Raw genomic sequence first — 23,539 nt, forward strand, 5'->3', positions numbered from 1 at the left:
TTATTTCCTCTGGGGCATTACTGCTGTAGGTGACCACATTGCCTCTCTATGTTTCTACAAATCTCTCCGCTTATTTCCTCTGCGGCGTTGTTGCTATAGCTGACCACAATCTCTCTCTGTGTCTCTACAAATCTCTCTGCTTATTTCCTCTGGGGTGTTACTGCTGTAGCGGACCACATTGACTCTCTATGTTTCTACAAATCTCTGCTTATTTCCTCTGGGGAGTTGCTGTTGTAGCGGACCACACTACCTCTCTATGTCTCTACAAATCTTCTCTGCGTATTTCCTCTGGGGAGTTGCTGTTGTAGCTGACCACAATCCCTCTCTATGTCTGTACAAATCTCTGCTTACTTCCTCTGGGGAGTTGCTGCTGTAGGTAACCACAATCCCTCTCTATGTCTCTACAAATCTCTCTCTCTTATTTCCTCTGGGGAGTTGCTGCTGTAGGTAACCACAATCCCTCTCTATGTCTCTACAAATCTCTCTCTCTTATTTCCTCTGGGGAGTTGCTGCTGTAGGTAACCACAATCCCTCTCTATGTTTCTACAAATCTCTCTGCTTATTTCCTCTGGGGAGTTGCTGCTGTGGCTGACCACAATCTCTCTATGTCTCTACAAATCTCTCTGCTTATTTCCTCTGGGGCGTTACTGCTGTAGCGGACCACATGGCCTCTCTATGTTTCTACAAATCTCTCTGCTTAATTCCTCTGGGGAGTTGCTGCTATAGCTGACCACAATCCCTCTCTATGTCTTTACAAATCTCTCTGCTTATTTCCTCTGGGGAGTTGCTGATGTAGCTGACCACAATCCCTCTCTGTGTTTCTACAAATCTCTCCGCTTAATTCCTCTGGGGAGTTGCTGCTATAGGTGACCACAATCCCTCTCTATGTCTCTACAAATCTCTCTGCTTATTTCCTCTAGGGAGTTGCTGATGTAGCTGACCACAATCCCTCTCTATGTTTCTACAAATCTCTCCGCTTAATTCCTCTGGGGAGTTGCTGTTGTAGCTGACCACAATCCCTCTCTATGTTTCTACAAATCTCTCCGCTTATTTCCTCTGGGGCGTTACTGCTGTAGCTGACCACAATCCCTCTCTATGTTTCTACAAATCTCTCTGCTTATTTCCTCTGGGGCGTTACTGCTGTAGCTGACCACAATCCCTCTCTATGTCTCTACAAATCTCTGTTTATTTCCTCTGGGGTGTTACTGCTGTAGCTGACCACATTCCTTCTCTATGTCTCTACAAATCTCTCTGCTTATTTCATCTGGGGAGTTGCTGCTGTAGCTGGCCACAATCCCTGTCTATGTCTCTACAAATCTCTGCTTGTTTCCTCTGGGGCGTTACTGCTGTAGGTGACCACATTGCCTGTCTATGTCTCTACAAATCTCTCTGTTTATTTCCTCTGGGGAGTTTCTGTTGTAGCTGACCACAATCCTCTCTATGTCTCTACAAATCTCTCTCTCTTATTTCCTCTGGGGAGTTACTGCTGTAGCTGACCACAATCTCTCTCTATGTCTCTACAAATCTCTCTGCTTATTTCCTCTGAGGCGTTACTGCTGTAGCTGACCACAATCCTTCTCTATGTCTCTACAAATCTCTCTGCTTATTTCCTCTGGGGCGTTACTCCTGTAGCAGACCACATGGCCTCTCTATGTCTCTACAAATCTCTCTGCTTATTTCCTCTGGGGGCGTTACTGCTGTAGCGGACCACATTGCCTCTCTATGTCTCTACAAATCTCTCTGCTTATTTCATCTGGGGAGTTGCTGCTGTAGCTGACCACAATCCCTCTCTATGTCTCTACAAAGCTCTGCTTATTTCCTCTGGGGTGTTACTGCTGTAGCTGACCACAATCCCTCTCTATGTCTCTACAAAGCTCTGCTTCTTTCCTCTGGGGCGTTACTGCTGTAGCTGACCACAATCCCTTTCTGTCTCTACAAATCTCTCTGCTTATGGGGCATTACTGCTGTAGGTGACCACAATCTCTCTCTATGTCTCTACAAAGCCCTGCTTATTTCCTCTGGGACGTTACTGCTGTAGGTGACCACATGGCCTCTCTATGTCTCTACAAATCTCTCTGCTTATTTCCTCTGGGGCGTTACTGCTGTAGCGGACCACATGGCCTCTCTATGTCTCTACAAATCTCTCTGCTTATTTCCTCTGGGGGCGTTACTGCTGTAGCGGACCACATTGCCTCTCTATGTCTCTACAAATCTCTCTGCTTATTTCCTCTGGGGGCGTTACTGCTGTAGCGGACCACATTGCCTCTCTATGTCTCTACAAATCTTCTCTGCTTATTTCCTCTGGGGCATTACTGCTGTAGCGGACCACATTGCCTCTCTATGTCTCTACAAATCTCTCTGCTTATTTCCTCTGGGGCGTTACTGCTGTAGTGGACCACATTGCCTCTCTATGTCTCTACAAATCTCTCTGCTTATTTCCTCTGGGGGCGTTACTGCTGTAGCAGGCCACATTGCCTCTCTATGTCTCTACAAATCTTCTCTGCTCATTTCCTCTGGGGCGTTACTGCTGTAGCGGACCACATTGCCTCTCTAAGCTGCTAAAGATCTCCGGTACTCCATGGTCATCAGCATCGGAATTGGATAACACGAAGAGCTAACTTTCATTGACTGCAACTCTTTTTTTCCACCATGGAGAGTGAATCTGTAGATGCTACAAAATCAGCCCAACGGTAATCCCGATTCTTTGTTCATAAACAAAGTCATGTGATGGATACGTCGGAGGGCACATGAGAATCACTTGGCTTTGTTGTTGCTATGTCCTTCTTAACAAAGCCATGTCACACTACAGCAAGGATCTGATGTGGGTTTGTTTATAAAGAAAGCCATGTCCCAGGGCGCTGGGGCACCAAGGGCACTGCACCCTCTCCTAGGTCTCATGACAAGAGCTGCTGATCTAATTTAGAGTCACTTGGGTTTGTGATTCTCTGCCATCCTAAATATTTTGGAGAACTTCAATTATATGCCTACAGGAGCAAATCACGGGAACTTAATGTTGGGCCCTCACTTATGGGAGGCGCTAATTCTCTAAGTCCTGTTCTGTTGCTTTACAACTGTGGTGACTTCAAGCAGAATGCAAGGGGGGGGGGGAACATGTAAAAAAAATAAAAATGGTGGAATGTAAGGAAGAGGCCGGTGGACTCCACCTTAAAGCAGGCTTTTATGGACTAAGAGAACATGAAAGCTACATAGAAGTATGTTATGACTTCCAACCTCCATGAATAGGGTCCTTCAGCTGGGGCAGAAAAAGTAGTCATTATGACAAGGTCCCCTTAGTGTCCCATCACTCCTCATATCATGTCCATCTCACAGATGTAGTTGTACGGACGGGAGCAGTGGTCATCGTTCCATCGGCCATCCCCGTGCAGGTGGGCGCAGTCTTCTCCTCCACCAAGTCCATGACCATAAAACTCGTCAGGCTGTCCTGGGATCCAATTCCTAAAGTACAAACACAAATGAGAATCTCTACCTTGAAGGGCTCACGGGGGTCATAGTCAACTATAAGACAAACACAAATGAGAATCTCCACCCTGAAGGGGTCACAGCGTCATGGTCACCTATAAGACAAACACATCTCCACCCTGCGGGAATCACAGCGCCATGGTCACTAATGGTCACTAATAAGACAAACACATGAGCATCTCCACAATAAAGGGCCTACAGTGCCACTAAAAGGATGAAAAAATGGGCATCTCCACCTTGAAGGACTCACAGTGCCATGGCCACCTATAAGACAAACACAAATGAGAATCTCCACCCTGAAGGACCTACAGCGTCATGGTCACCTATAAGACAAATACAAATGAGAATTTCCACCCTGAAGGACCTACAGCGTCATGGTCACCTATAAGACAAATACAAATGAGAATCTCCACCCTGAAGGACCTACAGCGCCATGGTCACCTATAAGACAAACACAAATGAGAATTTCCACCCTGAAGGACCTACAGTGTCATGGTCACCTATAAGACAAACACAAATGAGAATCTCCACCCTGAAGGACCTACAGCATCATGGTCATCTATAAGACAAACACAAATGAGAATCTCCACCCTGAAGGACCTACAGCGTCATGGTCACCTATAAGACAAACACAAATGAGAATCTCCACCCTGAAGGACCTACAGCATCATGGTCACCTATAAGACAAACACAAATGAGAATCTCTACCTTGAAGGGCTCACGGGGTCATAGTCAACTATAAGACAAACACAAATGAGAATCTCCACCCTGAAGGACCTACAGCATCATGGTCACCTATAAGACAAACACATCTCCACCCTGCGGGAATCACAGCGCCATGGTCACTAATGGTCACTAATAAGACAAACACATGAGCATCTCCACAATAAAGGGCCTACAGTGCCACTAAAAGGATGAAAAAATGGGCATCTCCACCTTGAAGGACTCACAGTGCCATGGTCACCTATAAGACAAACACAAATGAGAATCTCCACCCTGAAGGACCTACAGCGTCATGGTCACCTATGAGACAAATACAAATAAGAATCTCCACCCTGAAGGACCTACACCGCCATGGTCATCTATAAGACAAACATAAATGAGAATCTCCACCCTGAACGACCTACAGCGTCATGGTCATCTATAAGACAAACATAAATGAGAATCTCCACCCTGAAGGACCTACACCGCCATGGTCATCTATAAGACAAACATAAATGAGAATCTCCACCCTGAACGACCTACAGCGTCATGGTCATCTATAAGACAAACACATGACCTGAAAGACCTACAGCTCCATGGTCACCTGTAGGACAAATATATGAGCATCTCCACCCTGAAGGACCTACACGGTCATGGTCACCTATGAGACAAACACATCTCCACCCTGAAGGACCTACACGGTCATGGTCACCTATGAGACAAACACATCTCCACCCTGAGGGAATCACAGCGCCATGGTCACTAATGGTCACTAATAAGACAAACATATGAGCATCTCCACTCTAAAGGACCTACAGTGCCACGGTACCTATAAGACAAACAAATGAGCATCTCCACCCCGAAGGACATACAGGGCCAAGGCCACCATCTTTATAAGAGCTCCTGGTGATAGTCACTGTTTTCCTGTGTTTGATGGGCGTTTGGAACACAGCTCAAACCCAGGTCAGTGAAATATCATGGTCTTCAATTGACTAGTATTTATCATTTTGGAGGATGAGTTGGACCTGCTTTGGAAGCATCATGTCTTACTGAGGTGAGTTTGAACTGCAGGCAAAGCAGGCCAAATGCTATCTTTCCTTGTCAAGCATTGTGTTTAGTTTAGAAGATGTCATGTTGGCTGGGGTCACAAAGAGCATTGTGGGGGTTCCATACTCACTTTGGTGTAGAATCATAATCAGTTCCGTCCACCCATTTCCAGTGTCCTGACACGTCCGTCAGTCCAATCCAGGTGTACTTTCCCTTTGATATCCCAAACACGAAGTTCTAAAAGACACCATCAATACTGTAACCACATTGTATCCATGGAAACTCTTTTACCAGACAGTTTATGAAGCTTTCATCCTTAGTGAAACCCTCCCATCTCTTTTATGCTCTTAGCATCCCCTCTGAATGGCCAATGTCCCCTTCCAATGGGGGCTGACCATTAATGTGGAGGACACAGACTCCCAAGTTCTAGGTGAATAAATTCCATGGAATGTCTCCAACAGCTAAAAGCTATAAAAACTGGACTGGTTTAGTTTATATGCATCATGAATTAGGGACGAGGTATAAACCAATCCGACGAGAGTGAAAAGCCTTCACAAAATGACAAGAGAGCATCATCTGAAGGACAAGAAAAGACCATTCTACCACCAGTGGAAGGGGTCCATTACGGAAGGGCCTGTGGCGGTAGCTTTGGGTTGGGCCGATGAGTACGCTTTTACATCAGTTTTGAGACGCATCTGATATTACTGAGAATTTACTGATAGGTGTGAATCATCGAACCATTTAAAAGTTTAGGAACCCTCCTAGCTTTCCTAACGTCGACCTGTCCTGTAGATGCATCTAAACACTCACTGGCCTATCAAAACGACAGACCATATCTTCAATCTTTTTCTTGCACTCTATTGGCTCAATTGTCTTAGGGGGTAAGGAGTACAGGATACCCCAAAATTCTCTTCAATAAGTAGACTTCTCATAGAACTCTTTGGGCCCAGAAGGGCTACTATCTTCCAGTATCTTAAGCCCTTGTACACACGGTCGGAGAATCCGTCGGAATGTGTCCTATCGGACCGTGTCGTCGTATAATCCGACTGTGTGTGGTCTGCATCGGACTGATTCCATCGGAATATCCGTCGGACCCAATTTTACAACATGTTGGAAATATTTCCCGACCAACTGGGCCGATCGGACATACTCCGATCATGTGTAGAGAATTTTGATCGGACCAAGTGCCACGCATGCTCAGATCAAATTCCTACATCAAAGCTATTGGCTACTAGTGTGAACATAGTCCCATCGTAACGAAATTACGTCACCATGTTCTGAATGATCGGATTTTTCAACAACTTAGTCCGACCGTCTGTATGCAACAGTTTCGGACAAAATCCGACGGGCAAAATCCGACAGGCAAAATCCAACGGATTTGGTTGTCGAAATCTCCAACCATGTGAACAAGGGCTTAAGGGGTAAGGAGTACAGGATACCCCAACATTCTCTTCAATAAGTAGACTTCTCACAGAACTCTTTGGGCCCAGAAGGGCTACTATCTTCCAGTATCCTAAGACCTCTGCCACGGGCCAGCTGTAGGGCTCTTTAGGTCTCTGCCACAGGCCAGTGTAAATTCTGTAGGTACGGATGGACGGCTACCTTTCAATTTCTTTGGCCTCTGCCACAGGCCATGATCAGGGCTGCTGTTAGAAATCATGGGGCCCCATACAGCCTACACTAATATTATTATTAGCGGACACAAACATAACAGAGAACCTGCGTAAATTAGCCCTTTTATAATAGAACAGGGAGGGGAAAGCAAAAACAGGAACAATGCCCTGTGTCTCTCCCTGCAGCAGCTAAAAGCTGGTGGGAGGGAGAGAAACCAGCTTTTATCTGCTGCAGAGAGCCGCACAGGGCATCTTTCTGTAATTGCTCCTCGTATCGACAACACTGATTCGTCTTGCTGTTCGGGCCCCTCTGTGTGCCGGGGCCCCCTACAGGAGGACTCGTGGTCCCACCCTATCAGCAGCCCTGGCCATGATAGAACTCTTTAGGCCTCTGCCTCAGGCCAGTTGGAGACACCAAAGGCCCATACTGTATATAGGCAGCTATGAAAACAAAGACCCTTTCCCAGCTCCGGCTTCATCCTCCAAGCAAAGGGCCTGGGAGGCAAAGATGACCTCTCTGATGCCACCCCTTCCCTAGACAGTAGCCTGGATCCTGCTGTACTCACCTCCTCACCAACAGAGCTGACAAGGATCCTTCTGGAGCCTCATACTCCCAAGGGAGTGAAAGTACTGACTACAGGGTCTCTCCAAATATGAATCCTCTTTCCCAGATCCCATCATTGCCATAAACCCCTCAGTGATTGTCTAAGGCAGTGATGGTGAACCTCGGCACCCCAGATGTTTTGGAACTCCATTTCCCATGATGCTCACCTACAGTGCTGAGTTCATGAGCATCATGGGAAATGTAGTTCCAAAACATCTGGGGTGCCGAGGTTTTCCATCACTGGTCTAAGGAATTAGGCGGAATAAATATCAATAACCCCACATGCGTTGTATCTTCATTCTTCGCAATCTGCTAGAGAATAGAAGCAATCAACGTGCTGGGTCTACAAGTCTACAACTAGCTATAAATGTTCAATTTGGGTACGGACATTTCCGTTTTAGGCAATGTCCTTACCGATGCATTTGAGATCCTCCTGACCCGCATTTGACCTGCTTGAAGCTGCTTTTGTATTCCCATTGGCTTGTATGGGCAGAGAAGCAGCTATGATACATAGAAAACCCCAAAGAGTGGTTAAGCCACTGACGGCCAACTTACAGTACAAAATCTATATACAGGTGCATCTCAAAAAACGAGACTATCGTCAAAAAGTTAATTTATTACAGTAATCCAAATAAAAAAGCCGCCTACTTTGGACTTAATAGAACACAGAGGACCAACACCAGCAGATGACACGGCTCCCCGAATAATCACTGACTGTATAAACCTCACACTGGACCTCATGCAGCTTGGATTCTGTGCCTCTCCACTCCTCCTCCAGACTTGATTTCCAAATGAAATGCAACATTTTCCACATTCCGTGATGATTTGGGGAGCCGTGTCATCTGCTGGTGGCGGTCCGCTGTGTTTTTTATCAAGTCAGCGCAGCCCTCTAGCAGGAAATCCTAGAGCACTTCCTGTTTCCCTCTGCTGACCAGCTTTATGGAGAGTAGGGATGAGCCGAACACCCTCTGGTTCCGCACCGGAACATGCGAAAAGGCAAAAAATGTGTGTGAACATTCGAACACCATTAAAGTCTATGGGCCACGAACATGAAAAATCAAAAGTGCTAATTTTAAAGGCTTATACGCAAGTTATTGCCATAAAAAGTGTTTGGGGACCCGGGCCCTGCCCCAGGGGACATGTATTAATGCAAAAAAAAAGTTTTAAAAACTTCAATTTTTTCAGGTCCCACCCTATGTGAATGGGTACCGGGTACATTGTACCCCTACCCGTTCACCAAAAAAAGTGTCAAAAAGTAAAAGCGTCAGGAGAAAAAGTGCCCCGCGATGTCCATCCATCTCCAATCATGACCCAAAAAATAGGGGGGAAAAAAAAGCTCTGTCTCGATGGGGGGGTGTCCAGGCCAACTGCTGTGTCTTGGCTGTGACAGCTGTTATATAGGCAAGGATGGGGCCACCCGGTGACGTAAACGGGTGACCCCTGCCCCCCTCTGATGTCACATGACATCAGAAGGGAGTGGGGTCAACCGGTTATGTCACCGGGTGGCCCTGCCCTTGCCTATATAGTTATATAGTTAGTAAGGTTGAATATCCAGGATTATAAAACACCTTTTAAAAAAAATGTATAGCCAATTGGCCAGCGAATCTGCCTGTAGGCTATTTTCTCTTTCTCATTTATTTTAGGAAGTGGTAAAAATACCACATCATGGCCACTAGATGGTGCTGAGGAGTAGAGGAAATACCCAAGTCTTTGTAGCTAGAGATACAATGCAACAACTCTATAGACTGCTAGAGGGAATTACACATAGTCACTAATTCTCTCTAGTGTTCTCCAGAATTGTTACTCTTGTTACATATTTCCTATGCTCCCCAGCACCATCTACTGTCCATAATATGGTATTTTACTACTATCCACACAAAAAAAGAACATTCGTTCAGAAGAGAAAATAGACTAAACAACATTTATTTCGCTCAATTCACAAAGAATGGACGAATGGCTATGCGAAAGAGAGAGATCTCGCGGTTGGAAACTCGCTGGATCTATGAGCTCAAATGTTGTACCCCCTTTGGGTTAAATGTTTTTGTGTAAAAAAAAAAAATAGACCCTTTTGTGACCAGTTTATAAAGGAGATGCAAGAGTGTAAATTGTGCCCCTGAGAATCTCCAAGATCCACCAAACATCCCTCACCAGCCACCAACCTGCTCCTCTTCCGTGTTGATGACCAGCAGATGGGCATCTTTGTCCTCGCAGAACTTCTTTGATTCGCTCCATGGCTTCCCAACTAAAGGCAAGAAGTAACAGCTGGACTGGAAGGTGCTCCATCCCGATGGACAGGTGAAGTCAATGGACCCTACAGGTGGGAAAGAACAAGGTCAGCCCCAACGGAGGGAGTGGCCGGAAAGAAGGCGGTCAGGTGGAGAGTTGAAAAATCAGAGAATCAAGAAAAAAAAAACGGGTGCCCCAGTCTATGACAGGAATTTTTTACATCATGAAGATCTCGAAACTGATCTTTTCTGTCAAAATATGAAAGGGTTAGATCCTCTGTCAAAAGCAGGCATGTAATAGACCAAGACCAAGACCACAGCTCAAAACTTGAAAAAGGCTTTTTTCCTTGTCGAAAATGTGCCATTTGTTATGTTAACAAAAGCAGAGATAGAAAACTGTCAATTTAAGTCACTGCTAAATTGTATGATATCAATACTTTTCTAACTTGTACGACTAAAAACGTGGTTTATTTATTGATTTGTCCATGCGGTCTACAATACTTGGCTGCACTATGCAAGCCATGAACGTTAGGATGAAGGAACATCCGGTCAATATTATCATAATATAAATCCAGCTGGAACCACTTTCATAGCCATAGATCGATTTACACCTCATTGGTGAGGGAGTATGACAAAGAGAGAGATCTCGCGGTTGGAAACTCGCTGGATCTATGACCTCAAATGTTGTACCCCCTTTGGTTTAAATGTTGACTGTGATGTGAACAGTTTTATTAACAATTTCTGATCCAGTCAATAGTATTATTTCTCTGCTCCTTATCCTTATCCGATCTATCTGGGTTTATCTGCATTAGCAGTTTCTCTGGTCTGCCACTTGATGGCCCTCTTAGCCCTTGTACATACGTTCAGAGATTCCGACAACCAAATCCGTCGGATTTTGTCCGAAACTGTTGCATACACACGGTCGGACAAAGTTGTCGGAAAATCCGATCTTTCAGAACGTGATGACGTAATTTCGTTACGATGGGACTATGTTCAGGCTAGTAGCCAATAGCTTTGATGTAGGAATTTGATCTGAGCATGCGTGGCACTTTGTCCGATCGGAAATTCTCTACACATGATCGGAGTATGTCCGATCGGAGCATTTTGTCGGAAAATATTTCCGGCAAGTTGGAAAATTTGGTCCGACGGATATTCCGATGGAAATAGTCCGATGGAGACCACACATAGTCGGAATATCCGACAAAACGCTCCGATCGGACACATTCCGTCGGAATCTCCGATCGTGTGTACAAGGGCTTACTAGTATTGGTCTAAACATCATTTTAAATATTGTTTTTACTGATTGTTCCCTAAGTAGCCTCCTATAAGAATATACTATCTACCTTTAAGGACACAATTAAGTGTGTTTTATGTTTATTCAATGCCCGTATTATATTCATGTTTTTAAAATGTTTGCAAATATATATGACACTCACGTAGCGCCGTCCGGTCACTTGTCACATCTGGTCTGTGCTTCTCTGGAGTGTTGTCATCTATACGAGACCGCTCGAAGGTGGAGCTCACTTTTGGCTGACGCACCCCCACAGAGGTTTGTCCTTCCATGATGAGTGTCACTAGCCATTTAGATGAAAGGGCGTGTTAGGCGATGGAGCATAAACACGTGCGTGTTGAGCTCCACTGAACTCACTTTTGGTTGACGCGCCCCCACGGAGGTTTGTCCTTCCATGATGAGCGTCACTAGCCATTTAGATGAAAGGGCGTGTTAGGCGGTGGAGTGCAAGCCCGGTATGTGTTGCGCTCCACTGACCTCACTTCCGGCTTACACGCCCCCAAGGAAGTTTGTCCTTCCGTGATGAGCGTCACTAGCCATTTAGATGAAAGGGCGTGTTAGGCGATGGAGCGTAAACACGTGCGTGTTGAGCTCCACTGAACTCAATTTTGGCTGACGCGCCCCCACGGAGGTTTGTCCTTCCATGATGAGCGTCACTAGCCATTTAGATGAAAGGGCGTTTTAGGCGGTGAAGCACAAGCGCGGTGCGTGTTGCGCTCCATTGACCTCTCTTCCGGGTGACGTGTCATTCCCGGGTTTTTATTCTTCCGGGATGGGTGTCACTAGCCATTTAGATGAAAAAGGACGTGTTAGGCGGTGAAGCACAAGCGCGGTGCGTGTTGCGCTCCACTGACCTCACTTCCGGCTTACGCGTCCCAAGGTAGTTTGTCCTTCCGTGATAAGCGTCACTAGCCATTTAGATGAAAGGGCGTGTTAGGCGGTGAAGCACAAGCGCGGTGCGTGTTGCGCTCCCCTGACCTCACTTCCGGCTGACGCATCATCCCGGGGGTTCGTTCTTCCGGGATGGGGGTCATTGGTTATTTGGAGAAAAGGGTGTGCTGGTGTCTAATAGCCACTCCTCTGAGGAAATCCTGCTGGATGGAACACGTCAGGCGGGCTGACACTAGCACGCTGAGAGCCGCGGCCATTTGAACATCACGATGTTCTCGTTCCTGTACTAAACTGTAAATTACTACTAATACAATTTTATTTATACTACTTTATGGGCTTCACTATTGGCTGCGTTATCATTTCATTGGGTATTGCGGGTCGCCTGGGTGAATGTTATTACATCCCACATGAGAGCTCAAAGAAGTTTTTGCTGTATGAAAATGTCAGACGATTAGCCGCAAATTCTGGTTGGGATTCCACCTAAAGCTGAAGAACGGAGCTGTGGTCTTGGTCTTGGTCTATTACGTGTCTGCTTTGTTCATCTGTCTGGTAAGCAGATTGGATTTCCACGTGGTGCGGTGTGCTTTCTTATACACATTGAAGCTGGTCCCTTCTTGGATTTACTTCTCATTTAGCACCACATGTGAACTTTTTGTATCTGTTCTGGTGACAACTGTCTAAGCTCGGATCTCTCCTCCCCCTCTGGAGACGACTTGTTCTAACCATTCCATAGACTGTACAAAACTTTTATTGTTCTCCATTGACTGATGTACATCCATGACTGGGTTCCTCCGGGGGACCTCTCTGTGGTCACACCATGTGTGGTCGGCTTAGTTTGGATCTTTTTCTCCCCCAGTGACTCAGAAATCTGTTCATTTCGTAAACTCACCATTCACCTGCAGCTTCTTCACCTGATCGGAGAGTCTCCGGAGGGTGTTGAGAGCCCTATTCACAGTACTCTGCAGGGTGCCTGAAATAGGAAAGAGAGGATGGCTAGAAATCTTCTCCCACCAACCTACCATCCCTGACACCTACCGTCCCCGACATCTACCGTCCCCGACATCTACCGTCCCCGACATCTACCGTCCCCGACATCTACCGTCCCCGACATCTACCGTCCCTGACATCTACCATCCCCGACACCTACCATCCCCGACACCTACCGTCCCCGACATCTACCGTCCCCGACATCTACCGTCCCCGACATCTACCGTCCCCGACATCTACCATCCCCGACATCTACCATCCCCGACATCTACCATCCCCGACATCTACCGTCCCCGACATCTACCGTCCCCGACATCTACCGTCCCCGACATCTACCGTCCCCGACATCTACCATCCCCGACATCTACCGTCCCCGACACCTACCGTCCCCGACATCTACCGTCCCCGACATCTACCGTCCCCGACATCTACCGTCCCCGACATCTACCGTCCCCGACATCTACCGTCCCCGACACCTACCGTCCCCGACACCTACCATCCCCGACATCTACCGTCCCCGACATCTACCGTCCCCGACATCTACCGTCCCCGACATCTACCGTCCCCGACATCTACCATCCCTGACACCTACCGTCCCCGACATCTACCATCCCCGACATCTACCATCCCCGACACCTACCATCCCCGACATCTACCATCGACATCTACCATCCCCGACATCTACCATCCCCGACATCTACCATCCCCGACATCTACCGTCCCCGACATCTACCGTCCCCGACATCTACCATCCCCGACATCTACCGTCCCCGACACCTACCGTCCCCGACACCTACCATCCCCGACATCTACCATCCCCGACATCTACCGTCCCCGACATCTACCGTCCCCGACATCTACCGTCCCCGACACCTACCGTCCCCGACATCTACCATCCCCGACATCTACCATCCCCGACACCTACCATCCCCGACATCTACCATCGACATCTACCATCCCCGACATCTACCATCCCCGACATCTACCATCCCCGACATCTACCGTCCCCGACATCTACCGTCCCCGACATCTACCGTCCCCGACATCTACCGTCCCCGACATCTACCATCCCCGACATCTACCATCCCCGACACCTACCATCCCCGACATCTACCATCGACATCTACCATCCCCGACATCTACCATCCCCGACATCTACCATCCCCGACATCTACCGTCCCCGACATCTACCGTCCCCGACATCTACCGTCCCCGACATCTACCATCCCCGACATCTACCGTCCCCGACATCTACCATCCCCGACATCTACCGTCCCCGACATCTACCGTCCCCGACATCTACCGTCCCCGACATCTACCGTCCCCGACATCTACTACCGTCCCCGACACCTACCGTCCCCGACACCTACCATCCCCGACATCTACCATCCCCGACATCTACCGTCCCCGACATCTACCGTCCCCGACATCTACCGTCCCTGACACCTACCGTCCCCGACATCTACCGTCCCCGACATCTACCGTCCCCGACACCTACCGTCCCCGACATCTACCATCCCCGACATCTACCGACCCCGACATCTACCATCCCTGACACCTACCGTCCCCGACACCTACCATCCCCGACATCTACCATCCCTGACATCTACCATCCCTGACATCTACCGTCCCCGACATCTACCGTCCCCGACATCTACCATCCCTGACACCTACCGTCCCCGACACCTACCATCCCCGACATCTACCATCCCTGACATCTACCATCCCTGACATCTACCATCCCTGACATCTACCATCCCCGACATCTACCATCCCTGACACCTACCATCCCTGACACCTACCATCCCTGACATCTACCATCCCTGACATCTACCGTCCCTGACATCTACCATCCCTGACATCTACCATCCCCGACATCTACCGTCCCCGACACCTACCATCCCCGACATCTACCATCCCTGACATCTACCGTCCCCGACATCTACCATCCCCGACATCTACTGTCCCTGACATCTACAATCCCTGACATCTACCGTCCCCGACATCTACCGTCCCCGACATCTACCATCCCTGACACCTACCGTTCCCGACACCTACCATCCCTGACATCTACCGTCCCTGACATCTACCGTCCCTGACACCTACCATCCCCGACACCTACCATCCCCGACATCTACCATCCCCGACACCTACCGTCCCCGACATCTACCGTCCCCGACATCTACCGTCCCCGACATCTACCATCCCCGACATCTACCGTCCCCGACACCTACCGTCCCCGACATCTACCATCCCCGACACCTACCGTCCCCGACATCTACCATCCCCGACATCTACCATCCCCGACATCTACCATCCCTGACATCTACCGTCCCCGACATATACCGTCCCCGACATCTACCGTCCCTGACATCTACTGTCCCCGACATCTACCGTCCCCGACATCTACCGTCCCCGACATCTACCGTCCCCGACATCTACCGTCCCCGACATCTACCGTCCCCGACACCTACCGTCCCTGACACCTACCGTCCCCGACATCTACCGTCCCCGACATCTACCGTCCCCGACACCTACCGTCCCTGACATCTACCATCCCCGACATCTACCGACCCCGACATCTACCGTCCCTGACACCTACCGTCCCCGACACCTACCATCCCCGACATCTACCATCCCTGACATCTACCGTCCCCGACATCTACCGTCCCTGACATCTACCGTCCCCGACATCTACCGTCCCCGACACCTACCGTCCCCGACACCTACCATCCCCGACATCTACCATCCCTGACATCTACCATCCTTGACATCTACCATCCCTGACATCTACCATCCCCGACATCTACCATCCCTGACACCTACCATCCCTGACACCTACCATCCCTGACATCTACCGTCCCTGACATCTACCGTCCCTGACATCTACCGTCCCCGACACCTACCGTCCCCGACATCTACCGTCCCCGACATCTACCGTCCCTGACACCTACCGTCCCCGACATCTACCATCCCCGACATCTACCGACCCCGACATCTACCATCCCTGACACCTACCGTCCCCGACACCTACCATCCCCGACATCTACCATCCCTGACATCTACCATCCCTGACATCTACCGTCCCCGATATCTACCGTCCCCGACATCTACCGTCCCTGACACCTACCGTCCCCGACACCTACCATCCCCGACATCTACCATCCCTGACATCTACCATCCCTGACATCTACCATCCCCGACATCTACCATCCCTGACACCTACCATCCCTGACACCTACCATCCCTGACATCTACCATCCCTGACATCTACCGTCCCTGACATCTACCATCCCTGACATCTACCATCTCCGACATCTACCGTCCCCGACACCTACCATCCCCGACATCTACCATCCCCGACATCTACCGTCCCCGACATCTACCGTCCCTGACATCTACCATCCCCGACATCTACCGTCCCTGACACCTACCATCCCTGACACCTACCGTCCCCGACACCTACCATCCCCGACATCTACCATCCCCGACATCTACCATCCCTGACATCTACCATCCCTGACATCTACCATCCCCGACATCTTCCATCCCTGACACCTACCATCCCTGACACCTACCATCCCTGACATCTACCATCCCTGACATCTACCGTCCCTGACATCTACCATCCCCGACACCTACCGTCCCCGACATCTACCGTCCCCGACATCTACCGTCCCCGACATCTACCGTCCCCGACATCTACCGTCCCCACATCTACCGTCCCTGACACCTACCATCCCTGACACCTACCGTCCCCGACACCTACCATTCCCGACATCTACCATCCCTGACATCTACCATCCCTGACATCTACCGTCCCTGACATCTACCATCCCCGACACCTACCGTCCCCGACATCTACCGTCCCCGACATCTACCGTCCCCGACATCTACCGTCCCTGACACCTACCGTCCCCGACATCTACCATCCCCGACATCTACCGACCCCGACATCTACCGTCCCTGACACCTACCGTCCCCGACACCTACCATCCCCGACATCTACCATCCCCGACATCTACCATCCCCGACATCTACCGTCCCCGACATCTACCGTCCCTGACATCTACTGTCCCCGACATCTACCGTCCCCGACATCTACCGTCCCCGACATCTACCGTCCCCGACATCTACCGTCCCTGACATCTACCGTCCCCGACATCTACCGTCCCCGACATCTACCATCCCCGACATCTACCGTCCCTGACACCTACCATCCCTGACACCTACCGTCCCCGACATCTACCATCCCCGACATCTACCATCCCTGACATCTACCATCCCTGACATCTACCATCCCTGACATCTACCATCCCCGACATCTACCATCCCTGACACCTACCATCCCTGACACCTACCATCCCTGACATCTACCATCCCTGACATCTACCGTCCCTGACATCTACCATCCCCGACACCTACCGTCCCCGACATCTACCGTCCCCGACATCTACCGTCCCCGACATCTACCATCCCCGACATCTACCGACCCCGACATCTACCATCCCTGACACCTACCGTCCCCGACACCTACCATCCCCGACATCTACCATCCCCGACACCTACCATCCCCGACATCTACCGTCCCCGACATCTACCGTCCCTGACATCTACTGTCCCCGACATCTACCGTCCCCGACATCTACCGTCCCCGACATCTACCGTCCCTGACATCTACCGTCCCCGACATCTACCGTCCCCGACATCTACCGTCCCCGACATATACTACCGTCCCCGACATCTACCGTCCCCGACATCTACCGTCCCCGACATCTACCATCCCCAACACCTACCATCCCTGACATCTACCGTCCCCGACATCTACCGTCCCCGACATCTACCGTCCCCGACATCTACTACCGTCCCCGACACCTACCGTCCCCGACATCTACCATCCCTGACATCTACCGTCCCCGACATCTACCGTCCCCGACATATACTACCGTCCCCGACATCTACCGTCCCCGACATCTACCGTCCCTGACATCTACCGTCCCCGACATCTACCGTCCCTGACATCTACCATCCCTGACACCTACCATCCCCGACATCTACCATCCCTGACACCTACCGTCCCCGACATCTACCGTCCCCGACATCTACCGTCCCCGACATCTACCGTCCCCGACATCTACCGTCCCTGACACCTACCATCCCCGACATCTACCATCCCTGACACCTACCGTCCCCGACATCTACCATCCCCGACATCTACCATCCCTGACACCTACCGTCCCCGACATCTACCATCCCCGACATCTACCGTCCCCGACATCTACCGTCCCCGACATCTACCGTCCCCGACATCTACCGTCCCCGACATCTACCATCCCCGACACCTACCATCCCCGACACCTACCGTCCCCGACATCTACCGTCCCCGACATCTACCGTCCCCGACATCTACCGTCCCTGACATCTACCGTCCCTGACATCTACCATCCCCGACATCTACCGTCCCCGACACCTACCGTCCCCGACATCTACCGTCCCCGACATCTACCATCCCCGACATCTACCATCCCCGAGAATCTGCCCTTGTGCTACTTGTTACACCTCATTTACCAACATTTCACAGCATGTCCCACCAACACTCTGTATCACATGACCCCAACCTCCCACATCACATGACCCCAATGTCCCACATCACATGACCCCAACCTCCCACATCACATGACCCCAATGTCCCACATCACATGACCCCAACCTCCCACATCACATGACCCCAATGTCCCACATCACATGACCCAACCTCCCACATCACATGACCCCAACGTCCCACATCACATGACCCCAACCTCCCACATCACATGACCCCAACCTCCCACATCACATGACCCCTACCTCCCACATCACATGACCCAAACATCCTACATCACATGGCCCCAATGTCCCACATCACATGACCCCAACGTCCCACATTACACGACCCCACCCCTTCACGTCACATAAAACCAAAATGCCAGATCACATGACGCCAAAACTTAATATCACATGATACCAACACCCTACATCACATAACACCAACACGCCACATCACATGACCCACATGTCCCACATCACATGGCCCTAACGTCCCACATCACATGACACCTACACTCTACATCACATGACCCCAACATCCCACGTCAAATGACACCAACTCTCCACATCACATGACACCAACACTCCCCATTACATGACACCAAGACTCCAGATCACATGACCCACGTGTCCCACATCACATGACACCTACACTCCACATCACATGACACCAATGTCCCATATCACATGACACCAAGACTCCCCATTACATGACACCAATACTCCAGATCACATGACACCAAGACTCTACATTACATGACACCAACACTCCCCATCTCATGACACCAGCACCTCACATCACATGACCCCAACATCCCACATCACGACACAAACACCTCACATCAACATGACACCAAGACCCCACATTACATGACACAAACACCTCACATCAACATGACACCAAGACCCCACATTACATGACACAAACACCTCACATCAACATGACACCAAGACCCCACATTACATGACACAAACACCTCACATCAACATGACACCAAGACCCCACATTACATGACACAAACACCTCACATCAACATGACACCAAGACCCCACATTACATGACACAAACACCTCACATCACATGACCTCACATCCCACATCGCATGACACCAACACCCCACATTACATGACACCAACACTCCCCATCACATGACACCAAGTCTCTACATCACATGACCCCAACATCCCACATCACATGACCCCAACGTCCCATATTACATGACCCCAACATCCCACATCACATAAAACCAAAATGCCAGATCACATGACCCCAACATCCCACATCACTTGACCTCAACACTCCACATCACATGACCCCAACATCCCACATCACACAACACCAATACTCCACATCACATGACCCCAATGTCCCACATCACACAACACCAACACTCCACATCACATGACCCCAACATCCCACATCACATGACCCCAACATCCCACATCACATGACCTTAACACTTCACATCACATGACCCCAACGTCCCACATCACATGACTCCAATGTCCCACATCACATGACCCCAACATCCCACATCACACGACCCCAACATCCCACATCACATGACCTCAACACTCCACATCACATGACCCCAACGTCCCACATCACACAACACCAACACTCCACATCACATGACCTCAACATCCCACATCACATGACCCCAACATCCCACATCATATGACCCCAACGTCCCACATTACACGACCCCACCCCTCCACGTCACATAAAACCAAAATGCCAGATCACATGACACCAAAACTTAATATCACATGATACCAACACCCTACATAACACCAACACGCCCCATCACATGACCCACATGTCCCACATCACATGGCCCTAACGTCCCACATCACATGACACCTACACTCTACATCACATGACCCCAACGTCCCACGTCAAATGACACCAACTCTCCACATCACATGACACCTACTCTCCACATCACATAACACCAACACTCCCCATTACATGACACCAAGACTCCAGATCACATGACCCACATGTCCCACATCACATGACACCTACACTCCACATCACATGACACCAATGTCCCACTACATAAGACACCAAGACTCCCCATTACATGACACCAATACTCCAGATCACATGACACCAAGACTCTACATTACATGACACCAACACTCCCCATCTCATGACACCAGCACCTCACATCACATGACCCCAACATCCCACATCACATGACACAAACACCTCACATCAACATGACACCAAGACCCCACATTACATGACACAAACACCTCACATCACATGACCTCACATCCCACATCACATGACACCAACACCCCACATTACATGACACCAACACTCCCCATCACATGACACCAAGACTCTACATCACATGACCCCAACATCCCACATCACATGACCCCAACGTCCCATTTTACATGACCCCAACATCCCACATCACATAAAACCAAAATGCCAGATCACATGACCCCAACATCCCACATCACTTGACCTCAACACTCCACATCACATGACCCCAACATCCCACATCACACAACACCAATACTCAACATCACATGACCCCAATGTCCCACATCACACAACACCAACACTCCACATCACATGACCCCAATGTCCCACATCACACAACACCAATATTCCACATCACATGACCCCAATGTCCCACATCACACAACACCAACACTCCACATCACATGACCCCAATGTCCCACATCACACAACACCAATACTCCACATCACATGACCCCAACATCCTACATCACATGACCCCAACGTCCCACATCACATGGCCCCAACATCCCACATCACATGACTCCAACGTCCCACATCACATGACTCCAATGTCCCACATCACATGACACCTACACTCCACATCCCATGACCCCAATGTCCCACATCACATGACCCCAACCTCCCACATCACATGACCTCAACACTCCACATCACATGACCCCAACATCCCACATCACACAACACCAATACTCCACATCACATGACCCCAATGTCCCACATCACACAACACCAACACTCCCCATCACATGACCCCAACATCCCACATCACATGACCCCAACATCCCACATCACATGACCTCAACATCCCACATCACACAACACCAATACTCCACATCACATGACCCCAATGTCCCACATCACATGACCCCAATGTCCCACATCACACAACACCAACACTCCACATCACATGACCCCAACATCCCACATCACGTGACCCCAACATCCCACATCACATGACCCCAACGTCCCACATCACATGGCCCCAACATCCCACATCACATGACTCCAACGTCCCACATCACATGACACCTACACTCCACATCACATGACCCCAATGTCTGACATCACATAACCCCAACCTCCCACATCACATGCATCACATGACCCCAACCTCCCACATCACATGCATCACATGGCCCCAACGTCCCACATCACATGACTCTAACACTCCACATCACATGACCCCAAGTCCCACGTCACAAAACCCCAATGACCCACATCACATGACACCAACTGTCCACATCACATAACACCAAGATTCCATTGCACATGACACCAAGACTCCACATCAGATAACACCAACACTCCACATTACATGACATGACACTAGCATTGCATCACATGGCCCCAACATCCCACATTACAAGACACCTACACTCCACATCACAGGACCCCAACGTCCCACATCACATGACACCTACACTCCACATCACAGGACCCCAACGTCCCACATCACATGACCCCAACGTCCCACATTACATGACACCTACACTTCACATCACAGGACCCCAACATCCCACATCACATGACCTCAACATCCCACATTACATGACACCTACACTCCACATCACAGGACCCCAACGTCCCACATCACATGACACCTACACTCCACATCACAGGATCCCAACGTCCCACATCACATGACCCCAACATCCCACATCACATGACACCTACACTCCACATCGCAGGACCCCAATGTCCCACATCACATGACCCCAATGTCCCACATCACATGACACCTACACTCCACATCACAGGACCCCAACATCCCACATCACATGACCCCAACGTCCCACATTACATGACACCTACACTCCACATCACAGGACCCCAACATCCCACATCACATGACCCCACCCCTCCACATCACATAAAACCAAAATGCCAGATCACATGACGCCAAAACTTAATATCACATGATAGCAACACCCTACATCACATAACACCAACACGCCACATCACATGATCCACATGTCCCACATCACATGACCCTAACGTCCCACATCACATGACACCTACACATCACATGTCCCCAATGTCCTACATCACATGACCCCAACGTCCCACGTCACCTGACACCAACACTCCACATAGCATGACACCAACACTCCCCATCACATGACACCAACACCTCACATCACATGGCAACAACATTGCATGTCACATGACACCTACACACCACATCAACTCAGTAATAAACCACAACACTCAGTCAAGACCACCTTTATTAGCATTCTGTTCTCAACAAATTGACCAAAACCACATCCACCAACAATCACCAGTCTCATACTCCAAGGGCATCATACTAACACTCAGCATTGTCCTGAAATTCTCAGTCTGTTTTTTGTCTTGCACCACATTCACCAACATTCCAAATAACCTCCATAAAGCATCACCAGTCTGAACCAATGTCATGTATATTCAGAAACAGGTGACACCACCCCATCCATTTAATTCTCAGCCGTTTATCCACCACATTCATCAACAATCACCATCAAAGATGTTCCAAAGTTACACCAGCAACACACCTCTTCATTGCCATTAAACATCCAACAGCATGGAAAAAAAAAATCAGGGTCACATTATATAAGAGCAAGGCACTCTCATTGGATAGGGGATCAGTGGGTGAGAAGCATTATAGCCTACAATAAGGCCTCCAAAGCCAAGTCAAAGGGGGAAAAGAGAATGATTTCTTGAATGGAGGACTATGGCCTACATTGAAGCCTCCAGTGCAAAATTATGGTCATTTTTAAGGCAGCAAAGAAAAGGATCTCTGCAATGGTGGATTATGGCCTATGTTGAGGCTCCCAGTTCTAGGTGAAGGTAATC

At 49.5% G+C, this 23,539-nt stretch overlaps 1 protein-coding gene across 1 annotated transcript in view; it reads right to left on the minus strand.

Moving 5' to 3' along the window:
* Window positions 1–3,159: 3,159 nt before the first annotated feature.
* The window catches only part of LOC143959404 (asialoglycoprotein receptor 1-like), a 41,380-nt gene continuing 21,000 nt past the window's right edge, over window positions 3,160–23,539 (minus strand). The window contains exons 6-9 of the mRNA XM_077468044.1: window positions 12,743–12,823; window positions 9,606–9,757; window positions 5,360–5,466; window positions 3,160–3,456 (exon numbers count right to left, since the gene is read on the minus strand). Of these exons, the coding sequence (XP_077324170.1) occupies window positions 3,309–3,456; window positions 5,360–5,466; window positions 9,606–9,757; window positions 12,743–12,823 (488 nt within the window). The 3' untranslated portion in view covers window positions 3,160–3,308. The remainder of the gene's footprint in view (window positions 3,457–5,359; window positions 5,467–9,605; window positions 9,758–12,742; window positions 12,824–23,539) is intronic.

The sequence above is a fragment of the Lithobates pipiens genome, unplaced genomic scaffold, assembly GCF_037356315.1.
Source record: "Lithobates pipiens isolate NorthernLeopardFrog02 unplaced genomic scaffold, aLitPip1_a1.2 Scaffold_73, whole genome shotgun sequence".
Taxonomy (NCBI): domain Eukaryota; kingdom Metazoa; phylum Chordata; class Amphibia; order Anura; family Ranidae; genus Lithobates; species Lithobates pipiens.